The 20,270-nt window shown below is 39.3% G+C and overlaps 1 protein-coding gene across 2 annotated transcripts; it reads right to left on the reverse strand.

Moving 5' to 3' along the window:
* Nucleotides 1-2,544: 2,544 nt before the first annotated feature.
* Nucleotides 2,545-8,627, reverse strand: si:dkey-8e10.3 (serine/threonine-protein kinase SBK1). Of its 2 annotated transcripts, XM_044037304.1 has the most exons (4): nt 7,613-8,627; nt 6,215-6,377; nt 5,051-5,253; nt 2,545-3,781 (listed from the first exon to the last, which is right to left on the reverse strand). In XM_044037304.1, exons 1-4 carry the CDS (start codon nt 7,913-7,915, stop codon nt 3,113-3,115), a joined length of 1,338 nt encoding a protein of 445 aa, XP_043893239.1. In that variant the 5' UTR covers nt 7,916-8,627; the 3' UTR covers nt 2,545-3,112. The 2 variants fall into 2 exon arrangements, with proteins under 2 accessions (XP_043893239.1, XP_043893240.1); XM_044037305.1 differs by lacking the exon at nt 7,613-8,627 and having other exon boundaries at nt 6,215-6,472.
* Nucleotides 8,628-20,270: the final 11,643 nt, after the last annotated feature.

Below are 20,270 nucleotides of genomic sequence, written 5' to 3' on the forward strand. Positions count from 1 at the left end.
TTGAACACATTTTCGTCCAATTAACCCAATCAATGGAGATTGTGTGACCCCAGCCCTTGTTACCTGTCGGGATTTGAACCCTCCGGTAACAAACCAAGTCCCCTTTTCCACTGTAGGCCGTGGGCTTCCCCATAAAAGGAAGTTTATCTATTTTAATGAATTGATTTCTAACTAATTATCTATGTATCTGCTGCGTTTGTCCACAAACAAATAAACAAGCACACATTGGGCGTGCTGTTACGTCTCCATGCACTTGGACATTCTCCATAATCACTCAAACGTTTGTCCCCATTGCAAAAGACGTGTAAGGAGCAGCTGTCCCGCTACAAATGTCCACCGCCTCGAAGCCACTGACAGACAAGCGAGTGCTGCTTTCAAGGGATTCACATTCACCGCGAGAGCCGGGTTCTGCCGCTGCTGAGATCACAGCCAGTGATACACCCACAGGGACTCATTTGTAAGCAGCAGTAACTCTGGTACGATATGTAAACATCACACTGTTCACGGGGCTTTGCTGGGAGAGCAGGGTGTGGAATGAAGTCCGCTGTTTGGCTGAAGATGAAATAGACACGGCAGCGACATGGTGATCTGTATGTTGACAAAGTCATGTTTTCATTCTGCCTCTTCTGTCAGCCGGGCACTGGAATCCTGTGAGGCTTAAGAGGCAACTTAAATGATTCGAGCTCTACAGTATGTCGTCGTACTTGAAGTCTTCAGCGGATGATCGAGAACATCCTCGCTCGCTCAATATGTCGGTAAATCGCTCACTTTTGAATCCAAAAATCCATGGAGAAAATCTGTGTTTTTAGCTCACAGGGACACAGGAATTCAGACATTTAAGTTATAAAATAACACGTATGAATTTCATGGCGAAGGCAGCAGTAGATCAACAACTCCTGAGGACCTTGATGTAAGAACACAGATTTTCTCAGAAAAAACAACCATTCTATTTCTTCTCTAACGTCTTGTTTAATAATTTATTTTCCATCCATCCATCCATGCATAATGTATATTTTATTCAGTGCTCACAAACTTCAGCTCCTCAAACTCTGAACCAACTCGCTCTGGTAAACCTGCTTATGTGACAAAATGACCTTCTCAAGCTCCTCCTCTGGTTGTTCAACTGTGTTAAAAATAAGACAGAAGTTCAAATAACAGTAGAAGAAACAACAGTGTTGGGGAATCCATCCTTGAGGGCATTTCAGTTTAAACTTTTCAACTAGGAACTCAGAAATTGCGACACCGACTGACTCTGGCTGTGGTTAAGAGGGCACAGCGTTTCCACTTCAGACCGCGCGACGTCTGGGTTGATCCTCCGGTGACCTGGTCTGCATGCCGAAGTTTTCCTGGGCAAGAGAGAAGACAGTGATGACAGGGTAAAAATGATCTTACTGGGAATAAATCTGCCTCCATTTACTCCATGGTATTGTAATGGTGTTACTTTGAGAGCTCAGTGTTTTCTCAGGTGGACAATTTACCACACGTCTTCATCTATGATGTCATTGGGGTCATAGATCCTCTCCTGAGAAGAAAACGTCTCCTTCCGTCTCGCGTCGTTACAGCCGAAGCAATAGAAGACCAGATTTGTGATGCACTTGTAAGGAGTCAGACACACGGAGAGCAGCGTGAAACCCATACTTGTCTCACAAACATGGACTTTTACCCCTTTCCTTTATCATGAACTAAGATCCAAAACCTTCTTCTCCTCCTCTCGTGAAGAAGTTTCACGTGAAAAATGACTGCAAAAACTCACTGCACTGACATCAGATGACATCACGCAGACGGCTTTTAACCTCTTGGCAAGATTGTCTCGTCTTTTGCCTTACAAGTTGTTGTTAGAAGTTGTTGTTGCTATGACAACCGAGTTTGTTGGTAGGATGTGCCAAAAATATACAGAATAAAGGCGCTGGCATCTTCTCTTATGGGGACAGAGTGAGCAGGAGCGGTCAGATGGACATGTGGACATGCAGAGACAATTGGACATTCTTTGGTTGTGTTGGTGCTTGTTTGTTGAACTGTCTGACCGAGTCTCTGTCAATATTGAGAAGAATCTTTATCTGGCCGTTAAAGTGGTTCTGCCATTTTCCCCTAATGCACAAATATGAAGTGACAGAGACATTTTGATGGACTTTGGGACTTTGGGATCTGTGCTGAAGAACCAACAAGAGCAGTGATCCAGGAGGATTAAGGAACAAAGGCAACTTTGACATCTAAGAGTGACTCGCAATTGATGGTTGTGTGTCTGGAATCACATTTTTATACCTTACCTTAACCTAACCTAAGCGTGTGCATTTACTGAGGAAAAATGGTTGCGAATTGTGACATTTTCCTGTTTCCTTATACTCCCAATAGTTGTAATGCTGAGTCAGCAGTTCCATCTTTAATATCCCATTTTCACTGTTTTTTTTGGCTCGCTAACTCTCTCCAAGGTTCAGACCAAATGGCAGACGAGACGACATTGAGTATTTCCAAAGGTATAAATAGCAGAAAACAATTTAGTTAGTTTTTTACTAACTGAACACAGCAACAACTGAAACCGAAATATTCAGTGACACAGACTTTATTAACACCCATGAAATTAAAAAACACACATTACTTTCCTGGAGAAGTAAAATAAGCACAATTCTATTTACATTTTCCTTTCCTAAAAAGGTTTTCACAAGAAAAATAATCTAATTGAAGAAAAAAAAAACATCTATCTGCTACTTTCAGCTTTAATTACCGGTAATAAACTATAACAATGGTTTGCATGAAAACCCAACTGCTCCCGGTTTGTGTTTTCTTCTCCACTGGTGTACACAAGTAAAATAAATTCACCATCACAGATTAAGAAATTATAATGTATACATTCGTAAGTCAGTTTAAAGTAAAGGAAGCACAACATTTACTATATGAGTTTCTTTGTTTGTGGTATATACAACTTTCTCAAATCTGGGTCAATAGTTCTGTCTAGTTTTTGGCCTGTTTTTGCCATTTTAATGCACATTATAGCCTGAGAGTAGCTGGATTTACAAGTTAGTTTTAAGTATTCTAGCCTAGCTAAATTAGCTTACACCATTAGCAGATTCTTTTTGTGTGCATTAAGCCAAAGATTAAACAAGAGTCTGAGTCACTAAGCGTTTACTTGTTCCTCCATCTTGTTATGACCAGAGCTGTTTCTGCAGACGCCGACTTTCTCTTTTTCCGTCGTCTTCTTCGGCTCATCCTGAGGCTTCTTAAGCCAGTCCTTCTCCGTGTATGCTCTCACTTCCCCCACTGTGCACCTCCTTCCTGCATCCAAATCCAGGAGCTTAGCAAACATCTCCATGGCCTCTGGAGTGAACCTTTTCCACAGAGGTGGAAAATCCTCCCCAGTGTCAGGTCTCTCCTCCATCCTGCACCAGTCGGCAAACTCCTGGTAGAAGTCGTCTGAGTCCATGCAGCACTCCCAGGGGAAGTAGCCCGTAAGAATGCAGAAGATGACCACTCCAAATGCCCAGGTGTCCAGGCTTGGCTCCACACTGAGGGGAGCAGCGGTCACTTCTGTCTGGCCCTCCAGCAGAACCATGGAGCACAGTTCCGGGGCCATGTAGGGCAGGGTTCCTGTGATGAATCGTATCAGGGTCCCTCGCTTCTGGGCCAGGCCGAAGTCTGCTAGCTTGACTTGGCTGCAGTGAGTGTCCAGCAGGAGAATGTTTTCAGGCTTGACATCGCGGTGGACCAAGCCGTGGCTGTGGATGAACTCCAAAGCACTGGCGATCTGGAGGACACAGCGTTTGACCGAAGACTCTGGAATACCCACCTGGGCAAGTTAAAAGAGCAGGAGAGAGGTTTTCAAAAACAGTCCAACAGCCTGATACAGATTTAAATGATACTGTTTTTGTCTTTAATAAAGGTTCTTTTGGCTTCTCCCTCTCTAGAGGAGACCATTGCTTTTTCAGCGACCCGCATATCTGAGTTGACATTTATCTGGAATTGGAACTGGTACAAGGAGTAAACTGGATGAGTTCCCTCCATGGCTGGTGTCAATTTCTGAGTGTCCAATTAACCCAGTCAATGGGGACCAATTGCTCAGATGTACCCTGGTCCTTGACCTGTCAGGATTCAAACCAGCAACCATGGGCTGCCAAGAAGATTAACTAAATTAAAAGAAATAAAAATAGATCTGATCATCTTCCAACCGCATTGACCCCTGGATCTTCTGGTCTCCGTGCATCCTTGGACAACACAAGTGCAAGACCGGCAGTGTGTGGAGGACTACTGCCACAGCATTCGCTGTCCTATAAGTTCAGGAACATGTCAACCAATACACGCATTGGTAAAATGTTCGTCATGATATTCTGCCATATAGGGTTTGATTTTAAAGGCCGTAGCTCACAGGTATGTGTGGTATTGATGTGATCTGGACAAATAGGTCAGATATGAATGAAACACTGTGATGAGAGTCTGATTTCAATCCTTTTGAAATGCAGCGACATCTTCTGTCAGCTCGTTCTCATCCAAAGACAGTTGTATACCACTGCCCTGTCACGTCCTTCAGCAGCACAAGGTATTCTTCCATGTCTGAAAGAGACGGGATTTCAATGGACTCCAAAGTAAACCCATTGGCGGGTCATTTAGACGCCAAAAGGAATGCATGCTAAATTGTTTATAATAATTTATGATATAGTATTTGTCATGGAAATGTTGATGATATCATTAAAATAAAAGTCAGAGTGCGAGCCAACAGTGGATACCCACTAAGCCTAACCTGGATATTTAACCACAATCCTTGGCCCGGACCTTCACCACAGTCCTTCTATCCTGGTCCCCAACCCTCACATTCTGTCATGGAATGGATATGCACTATTGGCTCTGCTTTGAGTGTCTAAATGCATCGCCAGTGGATTTAGGTTGGAGTCAACTGCGTCTCTTTCAGACATGGAAGGACACCTTAATGCCGAGGGATGCGAAAGAGTTGCTTCTGCGACTAATGTTTATTGTGCACTGCAGGATCTTGCCTCCCATGTTTCCGATCATGGGATCATTGTTAAAATAAAGCCCTTAAGTCTCTTGGTCTTGTTCGACTCACCTTTGGCTGGATGACAGCGAACAGGTCCCTGCCAATGACGAGCTCCTGGGCAAAGCAGTAGTGCTCATTAGACTGGAAGGCAATGCCAAAGAGGCCCACGATGCAGGGGTGATGAGACAGGTGTAAGGAGATGCAGTACTCCCGCAGAAAGCCCTGCAGCTTAGTCGAGGCCTTGGGCATCACTTTCAAGGCCATGGGGGTCCCTGCAGACCATCCATGCTTTGGGTGAATTAACAGTCCTAATAATAATACTCAGTCTTTTTTCTTATACAATGGCACAGTCAGAGAAATATCTATGACTACTTCATTGAGACTGATTAAGATTATTGCATTCAGATAATGAGCTAAAATTATTGCTTTACGACAACCTCAAACTGCTTACCCTTTAATGGCATTCATGGGCTAAAGAATCTCACGTCTCCCTTCTAAATTTCTATATTCACATAAAACAAAAGTAAAGTTTCTTTACATATACCTTAAACTACTGTCTTTCAAACTTCCATTTCCTTACATTTGTGTATTGAATTTAAATAAAGCAGAAAGTGATAGTTCAGTCTAGTATGTGATACAAGGTCAGCCCTGACTGTGCCCGACACTAGGAATCAGGTTGTTATATGGAGGCTCCCTCTCATTTAAAGCATTTTTTAACCATTCCCTAAAAGGCTCACGTAATAAAATCTACCCAGGCTTTAGTGTATGCCATCTTCATAGTATGTTTGCTGCTGTATTTTACCCTCATGCAGTCTCTGTTTTTTGACTGGACACAGAAGTTTGTGAACCACTTTCTCTCCCACACCAAACCCTATAGAGAAAATCAGCACTTTTTACTTTGTGGAGAAACACAAGCTTCTGCACAAGCTTCTGCAGCGTTTCATAAATTTGTGTCACAATCAGAATGAACAATCTCAAACAGTGAAATCACCAAATTTGCACTTACATTTGAACTTACTGATGGAGGCAGTTTTGGATCTCCAACTTTATTTTAGTGAGTGTACATTTTATTAGGTGAGACAAAAAGTAGTTTTTTGTGTGTGTCAACTACACTTAAAATGAAGCCTTTTATTTGCTTCAACTATTAAATTATCATATGAACAGGATTATATTAGTTTCATTTTTAATAGAATCAGTCTCCACTGTCAGGGATTAAAAACTGCAGTGACATACCCCTGAAGCGATGCGTCACCAGCAGCACTTTGCCATATTTCCCTCTGCCAATCTCCTTGACGACGTTGAAGTGCTCCTTGATCTCCAGGTGACTGATGTTCTGAGCCGTCAGCTCCATCAGCTCGTCGATCAGGCTGCCGTCAGCGAGGCCCAGCTCAATCATCTCCATACGCAGGACAAAATAAAGAAGAAAACTCAGGTTATTACACTATGAAAATGTTGTAGCTTAAAATTTGTTGTAGCTTACACAGATTAACCATCACCACTGTCAGTGACTTTACATTTCTATGGAATGGCACAAAACTCTGAGAAACTAGGTCACGAACTCTGGAAGCTGCACCTTCACAGCAGCTTATTCAGCAGGTGTGAAATAGCATTGAGGTAACATCCTCCAAAAAAGTCACATCATTTGCAGTTTGGAGGCGGGTAAGGTGAGCGTGAACACTTATCTTCAACATGAACAACCATCGCACTGACTGTATATGGTGCACCGTAATGTGCACCATGTTTTCTGATGCTGCAACTTCCACGGAGAGTCTATACTTGGGACAACAAAAACAATAAGGGGAACTCTAGTGACCCCAGTTTGGTTGCGTCATACAGGCAAAACAAGCTGTTTTGGTTCAAATATCACAAAAATGTTTCACCGACTGTTGCAAGTGCCTTCAAAGTCTTCAGTGGGGGAGACAAAAACCCAGTCTCCTGGCGTTACGAAGACAAAAAGTGCTCGTAAACATCAATAATCATAGTGTGTTATATGCTAATAGTTGTTCATTGTCAATTCTAGCTACAGAATCTCTTTGAATTGTCTTTCATTTTATATTTTATTTGAATAAAGGCATGACTTGTCGTTTTTTCATCGTTTTTGTTGAGATCACATTTTTAAAAAGAAAATCAGATTTTCCCCCCAATCTCGGAGTGGTCTCTTCCATTTAGCATCACAGTCTCCAGATTCACAACCAGCTGTTTGGAAATTGCACTGTTGAAGAGGTAACAGAAGTCATGGCTCACTTGCAGGTTAACTCATGTTTTTATATGTTGATTCTTAAACTTTCGGGGCAATAACAGTAAATTTACAAAAAAATTACTAACTGCTAACTGCTGATTAACTTTTACCGTGATAGCCGATGCATGCACACATACAACATCTGGAACCGGAAAACATCATAGATACCATGTCGTGCCATAGCATTATCATGAGTCAGAGAACTGAAAGACAATGAGGTGAAACATATCGATGCGCAGATGGATGCAGAACAACCCGCCATTGCTCATTGGCTTCTTGATAATACATCATTTATATGACGACAATGTAGAGTAAAGTGGAATATTTAGCACAAATTACACTGATTTCTTCATGTTCACCATGCTCATTCATTGATTACTTTGCAATCCTACCTTTGTTTCTTCTCTGTTCCTGATACAGGCACTGAAGTCTGAAAACAGGCAAAAACGCGCGCACACACACACTCTCACACTCACACAACCATGTTCAGAACCGACAAACACAGCAGTTTGTTGTAGAAGTGCGGGATGAATGTTTGCCTTCACTGCTGCTGCTGCTGCTGCATGGATCAGTGTTGAGACTGAACCTCGTCTCCACTGCTGCGATTTTGACAGAGTCCACTGTGACAGCTGATTACAAACTGCCTGTGCAAAGGGCAGACGCACACACACACACACACATACACTGGCCCACATACAGCTGCATATTCTAGGTGTTTGTAATCCCCGTGCACATGATTAGCATCAGTTCACATGTTCCAAGTGTAAACCTCTGATAGCCACAGATTCCTCGCACTATCCGTATTCTTCAATTTAGGTTTTTAGTTTTGCACTGCAACAAGTGGCAGATGCAAAAAAAAAAACATAATGAAACAAAACAGTAGCTATAGGATGAGAAAAGGCTTCTTACATCATACAAAATCAACCGCCTGGATAAAACTTTTACGGAACCTTAGAAGAAAACAAATAATTGTGGGAATCTAATAAAAACTTGACTTGAGTTCTACTGAAATTGGACTAAATTGATTCTCTCAAAGTCAGACTAACACATTGCATGTATACACATTTAGTCTGACCCGAGTGGCTCTCAAGACGCTCTGTACATGCTCCACAGTTCCCACCTTTGGCTTAAACTTGGAAATAATAAATACAATAACGTGGCGTAATGTCTGCGTTTTTTTGGACTGATGAGGACAACAATTTTATGCTCTTTCAGCTTAAAGAAATGCATTATGTGTGAATGGGTGTATAAATGGATGATGGGGAGGGTCCATACAGTAGGGAAGTGGCTAGCGTTGTTGCCTCACAGCAAAAAAGTCACCTGCTCTGACCCTGGTTTGACCTTTCTGTTTTCCCAGTGTCACTTTCCTCCCACAGTCAAAAATCCTGCCTTTCACCCTATGCCAGCTCCCCCGCGACCCTCCTGGATGATTAAGTGGTGAAAAATGGATGGATGGATAGATGGTGGGCATAATTATAATATATAAACAATTAACCAAATGCTAAACTGGAAAGTGCCAAATACTAACAATCTGAAAGGGGTGTTTCGCCCCCTAGTGGTGCAGAGGTGGACACACTTCCTTCAAGAAATCCATTTCCCAACTACGACCACAGTACGTGTTGTGCCTTGGGTATTTATTTTTTTATTCTATAACAAGAATCACGGATGGATGATGGACAGCCTGTCAAACGACCTGATGGACAGTTACGCCATCAACAGACAGACGTTCCCTTGCATTAATGGAGTGAAATCGGTTGGAGCTTCCCTCTCATAGTGGGAAACAGCTGAAACAGATCTGGGTTCAGGTCAGTGTCGTTCATGATTTATGTGAATCATAAGCCATGAATGCACTCAAGCAGTGGCATACATACAAACAAATCCCCTGGGTGTCACCTCCAACCCGCGCCAAACTAACGGACTGCTGTTGTATGTGTGTGTGTGTGTGGATGAGTTGGCCAGTGTTTGTGTGAACCCCCCCGTAGTTATTCTGAGGGCACCATGTGTCCAGGCGACTAAAAAGAAACAGATACTATGGAGTGTCAGCCTCTGCAGGGCCACGGAGGGTTAATGAGGTGTCGCTCGCCAAAGTTCAGCACTATTCACTTTCCCAAACGCTACAAAGGTCATTTTGCTGGAGATAATTTGTATTAAGCCTGAAAGAGCACTTTTGTTTGACCCCTTCAAAGTAAAAAGGGTTGGACATAATGCAGCAAAGCATTATCTGATTATCAAATTAGCTAATTACAGTCTATTTGGAATAAGCGATAAGCTACATACAGACAAATGTCGTGTATCTATTTTTTTACCACACATATTATTCTCTGCTCTGTGGCCAGCGTTTGAGGAACATCACAGCACACCCTCCTGAGAGTTGAGTCAGGCCGCCACCATGAAAGTTATGTTGTGCAGCTTGTTTTGAAGTTTGTGATCATCATGTTACGCTGTCTCCACAGACATGCGGTCATGTCATGTTTGGGATCTTTTACATCCCAAGATGGTGCGCCGAGAAGTCACGGAGAGACGCCAGGCGCCAATGTCTGTAACACAACTTCCTGTCCCATTACGATACCAAGCGGCTGCCCCTCATAGTCCGACCGGGAATGAAATTACCGAGCTGCTAAGACTCACAAACCGCTGTCGCCGTTCCATGTGGCAAACATTTGGAGATCAACTGCGCAAAGATATACCACGCAGTGTCGCTCCAGCTGTCAGTTCAGAGGTATCAGTGAAAGGATTAAGATGATTTTCCATCATCAATATTAGAGACGCACTCAAAATGTTCCCGGAGTGAAAATGAAGCCAAGACTATCTGTTCCAAAGCATCAGGGCAAAACATTAAGTCCAAATTCATCATCCTCATCCTCGTATCATGGAAAGTTCAAGAGGAACCAATGGGTGTCAAGTGTGGGTGAGTGGGTTTTTAATGCATTATTTTGAATATAAATTGCTTTTAACTGTCCCTGAATATGTGATGTGCATGTCATGGCCAACTTGTGACACCAGCCACAGGGCAAAGAGGCGGTGGCTGTTCTCCTGAGGAAGCGTGACGTGGTGAATGTCCTCAAGAGAGGGCAGTCTTCTACTTCTTCTAATTATAATTTCTGGTACATCGAGAGCTGTAATGCTTCCCTTCACACTTCAAAAGTTCTTCAACAAAGTCGTCTTCCAAGTATTTCTTCTTCTTCTAATAATAATAATAATGATAATACATTTTGGCAGGCTGTTCACTGAGATGTGCAATGTTGCCCTCCAAAGTTTGAAGTTGTCAGTCACAGATCTTCTCATCCTCTCCACTCTACAAGTATCCATCACAGTTCAAAAGCTCTTAAACGAATGTTTGAAGTTCTTCGAACGCAGCCCAAAGATCCCCCGTCCAATTACCAGTCTGGTCCAGTCTGATAACGACCTGCACGTGGCACCGACAGGCAGTATTAATTTCAATGCCGTTAAAAAGCCACAAACAGTTGGGACGAAACGCACCTTAGGAGGGGGTGACGAAGGGTTTGTTTGTGATTTCCTGTCTTTGCCCTTAGACCATGCAGATTTAGTACCCAGGTAGCATGCAAAGGCTATGAAGTGGGCACTGGCTTCAAGTGGGCAAATTATGCAGGTCCCATATGGTTTCAGTAACATGGGATGCCCATGTGGGCAAACACAGGTGAGGCCGCCATGGAAACCACAGACAAACCCGCTTGGGACCCATTATTGTCAGTCTGAATATAACCCTTATGGGGATCACATGAACATGCTGGCAGGGCAGTAGTATTAATACTTACAAAGGTTGTTTGTGTTGCCTACTGATCCCGAAGAAAGAAATTAAACAGCACCTTGTTCTTGAAGTCTATCAAGTCCCGAAGCCCATCCAAGTTTCACACTTTTTCTACCATTGTCCTTATTATATATATATGTATATTTGTACAAAACGTGTAGGATGTCAGTGAGACCAATGCAAAATAATGAATAGACCAAAGGCCAAAACTGCAACCTACCCTGCAAAAATCGGGTTTCAAGAAAGAAAAATAAGCATTGTTTGTGGGAAATTGTTCTTATTTTTGCCTAAGAATAAAATAATCTTGGCAAGCATGTACTGCACTGTAAAAAAAAACCCATCAAACTTTGTGATAATAAAATATGAATAAGCTTTAATTACCAAACAAAAACACAGATTTTAGCGTGTGAAAATATAAGACATTGTAATACTGTATTAATTGTGTATACACTCTTATAATCAGCTTAGGGTTAGGCTCAACAAAAGAAAGACAAATTGTAAGTAAACATTTCTTCATACATACATACATTGTCCAGATTTGTTGGTCTGGTTTTCCTTGTTTTAAGGAACGTTACATTCTGAAAGTGGCAACATTTACATGCTAGTTTTAAGTAAACTAGCCAAGCAAAATTTACTTACATTATTGTCAGGATTATTTTCTTTAAAACAAAGAAATATATTTGGCTTAATTTATAATTTTGAGTGCTGAACAAAAGCCAAACGGACAGAATGTTGAATGACTTTTGACATTTAGCATAATGCTTTCACATTAAGACTGAGAAACATAGCACTGTGTGAAGCTACATTAATGTGTCATCATTTCCAAAAGTGTCACCCTTATCATGGTCCCATCGAACAGCTGGTCCAAGTATTGGCCAAGCCATTAATGTGAGGTTGTGACTTCACTCGTTCTACGTGCACCAATTCCCTGTAGTTACAGACATTTTTTTTACATATTAATATGCTTCAAAGAATAGTTTCACCCATTCTGCTTGGGTGACAATGCTTCACCCCACCACAAACATGCTGTAGACATGTTCATGCAGGATGTCAGCACCTGAAGTGGAATAACACGTTCATTGAAAATCACTAATGCTTCTGGACAGAGACCCCTCAGGCGTGAGAAAGTGCATCTTTACATGTCCAACTCATGGTGACAGATGGTTCACTTGTAATGTAGCATGACTCACACCATCTTTACACACATTCATACATTCATACATACGCGCAGCTTTACACTCACCAACAGCTGCCTTCATTTTTGATTTTCACTGGTTATAACACTCATTATGAAGATATTTCTCTGTCATTAAGTCCTGGAAATGTATGATTGATGATTGTTGCTCTATTTATTAACATTTTATTGAGATGTAAGCTGTTTGGTTTTGGTGAATAAGATATCTGTTAAACTATTCCTACATTTAAAAACATGAAACATAAGAGAACATTTGTACTTTTGTTGAATGTTTTTGACATTCTCCTTAGTTCTTCCCAGTTCTCTAACTTTATCACTCGTGGCTTTCTCTTGTTACATTTTATGTCATAAGTAGGTTTTAAGACATTTTATATCTTGCAAAATACTAAAATTAAGGCACACAAAGTTAATAAACAAGGCTGCATATATCGTATGTCATTATAAAGAAATTTAGCGATTTAGAGATTTAGCCAAACGACAATACAAATGACTTAATAAATGAGGCCTAGCTAAAGAAAGCTCAAAGCTAAGTGTAGCTATCACATGAAGATGGACGTGAACAAACATTTTCTTTGTTAATTAAACACAAAAATAAAAAAACAGAAGCCAAACTATCGTCTGTGATGTTAGCTAACAGGAGAATGGACGTGAAACGACCTTTAAAGTTGGTAATGAATCACAAAAATCTATTTAAAGAACAGACTAAAGCTAACTTAGCCTAGCTCACTTTTGTGACGTAAGCTAGCATGAATACACTTAAAATCACGCCTGCTTTGATAAACAATATACTAGCATTGTTGATATTTATGCAAAAAACAGACTAAAGCTCAAGACAGCCAAGTTATCACCTGTGCCGGAAACTAGCATGTGAAACAACCAGTGCTAAAGTTAGCCAAACGGAAACAAAAACATGGGGAACACTAGTAAAATCAAAATGCACAACACCTAAATAATCAATTAACTTTGTCAATTTCCATCTATTTATGTAGTTTCATTAACAAAGTATGTAACATGTATGAATACTTGCAAATAAAGCTGCATAACAGAATCAGATCTTATCAAATATTCCAAATTTATTTACTTGCTTTAAAATATATATGAAGGTAATTTATCAAACATATAGCTTTTGGAATTGTTTGCTTTACCCTTTCAAATTGGTGTTATGTCCATGACACAACTCATTTTTAGAGAAACTACATAGTTGTTGCTAATGATAAAGTGACACCTGGCTTGAACCCACAGCTTTGTAAACATGGACCAGACATGGATTGCTCACTGTCATCACGGAGAATCAAGTCCCGACACATTAAAATCTCTCTCATACTAAATACTGTACAACACAATGTGCATTGACTCCGAGGCTGCAGATGTGTTTGTGAACATAAAATCTGAGGTCACAATAAACAGTAACTGGAGATCACTGAGTAGTGAAGGTGTAATACACGACAGAATACCTCTTATGAAATGTGTATGTAGAGCAGCGTGATAGTGAGACGTGGGGAGGAGGAGGAGGAAGAGGAGGAGGTCTGTAGGGCTTAATATAGAAGGGTTAGTAAGTGGATGGAGAGAAGGAAGGGGGTTTATGGCTGTACTAGTGTTGACAGAGTGGGTGAAGACAGACTGCAGGGGTATGGTCTCAGATTGACATGCCATTTCTTGTACCTCTGACCTCAGTCAGACCTCAATGCCACAAGTTTATTTTCCGTATAATCAGCTACATTTTCAAAGGTGCCAGAGTTTCTGGAGAGTAATTTGTTACATGACCTTGAAATGAAATTAGACATTAAGTAAAACAAGTAATGATTTATTCCTATATGTTGAACTTTTATCATAAATACGACCCATTCAGACCATTCATTATCGTTGCAGCCCATTCGCCAAAAGCCCTGTGTTGATGTATGAGAGTCACTTAATCCCTCGGTCATTGACTCACATATTTGGGATGGTCGTCAACATAAAACAGCATGAAGGAGTAAACATACATGATAAATTAATAATCTATCTATCTATCTATCTATCTATCTATCTATCTATCTATCTATCTATCTATCTATCCAGCCAATGTATTTGCATTTTTGCTGAATGTGCAAAGCCCTTACAGTGATACTTAAATCTATTTGGCTCTTTAAGTGCAAGGTTACTGATCTGGTGGTTGTTCTACAAAACAGCCACTAGGTGGAGCATCCTCTTCCTGAACCAACTCAGTGGTGAAAGATTCTCATCGTTGTCCACATGCCGGACAAGGCTGTAAAAAGAGCCTGTAAAAAGAGGAGGTGCAGAAGTCTAGTTCTCTCTCAAGTGACGTGATTTACATCATGTTATTATGGCATAATGGACGAAAAACCTGTTGCTCTTCTCCACTTCCAGTATAGGTATCTGTGGGGCAGAAGCTCCGGTAACCGGACAGTGACAAATGAGCAAAGCGTTGATAGCGGCACAGGTGGCCAGAGGAGACAGATATGATGACTGGTGGACTAAGTCCTGGTGGGTTTACAGAAGTCATGTTCAGGATGAATGTTTTATGAGCCCCTCGTGTTCCTGCCAAGGCAAATATCAAACAATGGAATGAGCGCCGGGAGACTCAAACCAGAGTCATGTTACCACACAAAATCTCCCCCTTTTTTCCATCTGATCCTGAATCTGGATCCAAAACAGCCCCCACACAATGTGGTTGTCTCGGGTCTACAGCAGAGCCTGTGGCTGGTGTTAATTGAAAAAACTGTGTGGTATGAGGCTGAGCCACCACTATGCCTGTGCATTACACTATGCTGTGTTATTCTTATCATGGAGTAACAGGGTGGCACACGGATTCCACCGAGATTTCATAGGGGACAGAATGTTGAAAATGTGTCCAGGCACAGCACCAAGGCAGTAATCCACACAGGACCTCCAAGTCGCTGGATACGCCACGCTGTGTTTTGTCAACAACTGCAGGTATCGTGGACGTGTGTCTCGTCTGTGGTGGACCTCTAAGAATAGCTCGATGGCACATGATAGTGTCTCAAGTTGGCCGGCGGGCATGTGGCAATACTTGGAGGGAGGTGGCACTATAAGCAAATGTCTCAATGACTGCATCTCACATAAAAGTGTCCAAGATGACAACACAATCTCAGTGTTGTTGATCTCATTCGCTTCAAAACCGTAGATTAAACAAGCCTCCATAACCTGTCAGCAGCCCCATACAGTGCCTTGAGATATTGTATGTTGTGATTCGGTGCTATACAAATAAAATTGAATTGAATTAAGTTGCTTAAATCTGTTTGTCCATGTGTCCCCACAGCACAGTGTGAGCTCAGTGTGTCTCATACAACCACGCTTTTGACTTTAAAATGATTAGCAAACACACTCAGTATAAATATTCATGCATACATATCTGTCTAATCATATTATACTGAAAACTACACCCTTTAATTTGTGACTTTACGAAAAAAGTAAAACTTTTCTTACATAAAATAACAAATTTTTTTTTCCAATTTTTTACGTCTTAACTTTGATCATATGATGAATTCAACCTTTTAATACTCAATAGATATGATGCCATTGTGCCATGTAACTCTATGATATTCTTCTCTATTCTATTACAAACACTATAATCCCACATTAACGTGGGTATGTCGTTGTCACTATTCATTATTTGAGTTGTTTTCCGCTCCTACAGTCAAAGCAGCGCAAGTGCATTAACTCACATTGTCAGAAAGGTGCGAGTAACCTCACTCAGTATTTATAGTTCTCAGTGTGGGGTCAGTGTCAGGTTTATAAGCTCATGTCATGATCACACGTCGTCAACGGCACTGGACTTTAACTGTGATTCTACCACAGCAGATTCCTCCGTTTATTGTGTTGTCAAATGGTGATGACTTTTATTATGGGGGATCACAAAACACACACACACACACACACACACACATTGCTGGTGTACAGTATGTAACTACAGTCAAAGGTCAGTGAAGACATGGTGAAATACAGTAGAAAGAAGAAAATACTGCCATCTAGTGACAATGAAAGGAAAAGGCATGTAAGTACAGTACCGTCCTTTTTTTAAATTTGAAATCATAATGAAGTCCTGACAGGAGTGTCATATAAAAAATTTTATATGTCATTTTTTTGTATCTTTAATTTTCATAATTTATTGTTGGCAAATCTTAAGTTTTAGTGTTGTTATTATTTTATTACTGTGCAATACTATAAGTAAATTATTTTTTTTCTATTTTACATGTTTTTAATGACGTGCTATATAAATAACAACTAGTACTATATATAACTACTGTAGATTAGTGACTCCCAAAGTGTGAGATACTACAGGTGGAAAAAAGATTAAAAAAAAAAAAAACATTATTTAGTTAAATAGAAACTATGGTAATAAACTATAAAAACTACTATAGATTATTAGAGACTAATTATGGATAATGTATACTACTGTTATAACTACTAATACCAATAATTACAATAATTATTTTCATTATTATTTATAGAGTTATAGGAGTACAATCATACATGAATGACAGCACATGGTTGACACACACACACACACACACACACGTGTGTGTCAGAATAAAGGTATAATTTAAGGCAGCATTTCACAAACCATCTAACCTTGTGCATTGTGTACAAGTGCATTGTGCATAAATTAGCACCTAATTTACTACCATATCTGTAACACCTAATAGTATTTCTAAGAGATGTTTGTGAAATAAATAAAATAAAATTAAAAAGTATAAAATAAAAGTTTTTTATGCTTGTTATTTAAAACATTTACACATAAATCTTCAGTGAAAGGTTGAGAAAACTATGCAAATTGCTAAAATATACAAAAAAAACAGTTTTACGTTTCTTGGTGGGACATTTAAGAGTTTTAGAATTGAAAGTGGGCTGCAGCAAGTTTACGTTTCCGTCACATTTGACAGATTTGTGTTCACACACTCAGCTGTTCTATTCTCACATGTCGTGCTTCATCCTGTGCTTAACTCGGAGAGAAGAAACTGGATTCCTCACGATCTGCACACATGACATGACATGAGGAGTGTAACCAGAGCACTGATGTCATCCTTTTTTTTAGATCCTAATGCAACAACCAGATTGTGTAAATACAAAATATGATGACTGTGAAAGCTTGATAAATGATGATAAAAAAGCAGAAAACTCCATTACCTCTGTGCCTCACAATGTTTTGTAACGTAACGTAACAGTCAATGAAAGTGTGGCTTTGTTTTAGTATGTTTATGATTAAAATTTAGTTGATTATTTAAAATTTAACCAACTTAAAAATGTATATTGTTTATTCTAAGTTTTCATTCAACAAGGTAAAAAAAATGTGCACAAGGTAAAAGTCAAATATAACAGATACATATACAAAGCAAACAAGTCAGTTGAAGTAAAAATGAATGAAACTGAAAAACAATAAGAATAACAAATATTAACTACATGTTTGTCTAAAACAAAAGTGTCTCATTTTAATGTATTTGGTAAAATGATAAAAAGTTATTCCATAAGTAAATTTACCAATGAATGAAAGGATGAATTCTAATAACCAGCACAGTCCATTTAACTTCTTGAAGTATTGTGTTATTTATCTGGACCTCACATGAGGTGTAATTAAGTTTCAAACCAGCAGAGGGCGCACATCAACCAGCGTATCCAGCCATGGATTGAAGCTCAACCCAAGGTTAAGTCATAACAAATACAAAAATAGATATGTGATTCAATTTCTATTGATATTATATATAACATTTAGTGACCTGAAGTAAACATATGAAAACCAAAGTGTCCCAACAGAGTACCGTGTAATTGTACCCACTTGTGGGGACCTAAATTTGACAACACACTCACATAATGGGGACCTGTCTTCTTTACGGGTACGTAAATGATTACATTGTCAGTTGAAGACATGTTTTATGGATGTATGTGGTTTTTAGACCTCACAAATATAGAAATACAAGTATTAACACACACACACATTCTGGTTACCATGACATCGGAGGACATTACATAACCAGTTTCTGGCTAACGTTAACCTTAACCTAACCACAATTCAAAACTCAGCCTTAAACTCAACCAGTTCCTCAGAAATTAGGTTCTCCCTCATTAGGACCAGGGTTTTGGTCTCCATAAGGGGGACTGGTCCTGCCAAGTACACACGCACACAGGTTAAAACTGCATCATTCAATCAAACTCATTTTTCTTAAATCTAAACTAGTCATTTTAAAATGATATATAATATTTAATACAATATAATATAAAATAATATAATAGCCTCATCCATAACCAGTTACATGATCAATAATTGATTATTTTTGTATAAGCAGTAATTTTTCTGACACATTTTTGTGTATTTTGGCTTTTAATTTCGAGAATATGTTATCCTTTTTTCATGCATATTGTTATAAAAATGATGCCATTATGTCAGATTGTGCCATTTCCGAGTGTTCTCAATTTTTCATGTATTTTTTTTTATTTTTGTAAACAACGTGAACTAAAATACTCACACTAACACACCTTATGCACAAAAATGTCCACATTGAAACCCATTCAAATCATTATTTTTGATGCTTCATGACAAAAACTTGGCAATTTAAGGGTTTAAAACTTTAAAACGTTAATTAATGTTTGATATGTATGATTACGTTGGTTTAAAACCTTTAAAAAATGCTCTAGGTGTGTTTTATAAAATCTGACATTGCAAAAAAATTATATAATATATGTGTAATATAAATAAATGTTTCTCCTAACCTTTCACATATGCCAGGCTGCAATAATTAAACAAAAAAAAAAATCAAGTTTGCATGAAGTATATAGAAAATAATTAATTTATTGTGTTGTCTTAAATCATCAAATGAAGGTGTATCGTGACAAATACTTGGCTGATGTTGGTTGAATGTATACAACTTTTATAGCTTCACTTTTTGGTTCTCCAGGTGTGTTAATGTCACTTTTTTAAAGGCACAGTAAGGTGTGTGTTCAGTGTTTACACACAGGTAAAGTCTTTAGTGACCCATTTACAGAGTCAACACAGTCAGCGCTCTCACACACACACGTCAGGTTTCCACGTCCACGGTCAGGACATGTTTGCTGAGGTCAGAGTGAGAGGTCATGGTGACACCGGGGGAGGGCCATGTATGTGTGGGTGTGTGTGTGTATTTATTTGCAGTATAACTGAATGAATGCGTTAAAAACAGGAAGAGGAATGTTTTTACAGTAAATTGCAACAGAATCGGACTTCTACAGAAAGAGGAACTGCTGGAGTTAATGGAAGCAGAGGAAGCCACTTTCCCCACAAATATTATCTTCTTCCTGTTTTGTTCAGTTGTTTTTTTTTTAGCAAGTTCACTTTTCACATAATGACAGAAGAGTTTGTTTTTGAAGAAACGACAACGACCCGTGAGACAGAATAACTTTCCTCTCAGTACAGTTTTTCTGAGAGGTCAGACAAACTTCTGGTTTCATGACGCTGCACAGGAAAATGTGTTATTAACCACTTGTGTCATGTGATGTGTGCCTATTAAAGTGGCCACTGAGACGTTTCACTGTATATAAATCATTCTTTCCAAAGGCAAATATCATCTGAATAATAGATTTCCAAGAGTTATACTGAATAAAATATCAAAGACAAATTCACATAACTTCACAATCTTTTAATATATATGTGTATGGTTTTATGATAGATTATACAGGCTGTGTTTACAGTATATAAATAATCCATTGTAATTTGGTCAACTTGCAATTATTTATTAAATTATTTACAATGTGTAGTAATATTATACTTTTGTATTAATACTGTACATGTAATGCATTAAATGCAGCTCAGCATGCTTAACAATTTAACATTTAACAACATAATAAAACACAAGAAGGGGTGAAATGCATAAATATCTGTATTTATCAGTAGTAAAACTTGATTTATTGACGTGGTATGTAAAATAGATATAAACATGAATTCCATAATCAGCAGAGTGAGTTTAATAAGCACTAAAACAAAACAGCAGAGGGCGCTCTGATGCAAGTAAAGAGGACAAAGTTACACTGAAGTGTTCCCCAGTGACATGAGAGTTAATCTCAGTTCTGTATCAAACTGTGATAAAAAAAAGAAAAA

The sequence above is a fragment of the Solea senegalensis genome, linkage group LG11 (genome assembly GCF_019176455.1).
Source record: "Solea senegalensis isolate Sse05_10M linkage group LG11, IFAPA_SoseM_1, whole genome shotgun sequence".
In the NCBI taxonomy this organism is placed as follows: Eukaryota; Metazoa; Chordata; class Actinopteri; order Pleuronectiformes; family Soleidae; genus Solea; species Solea senegalensis.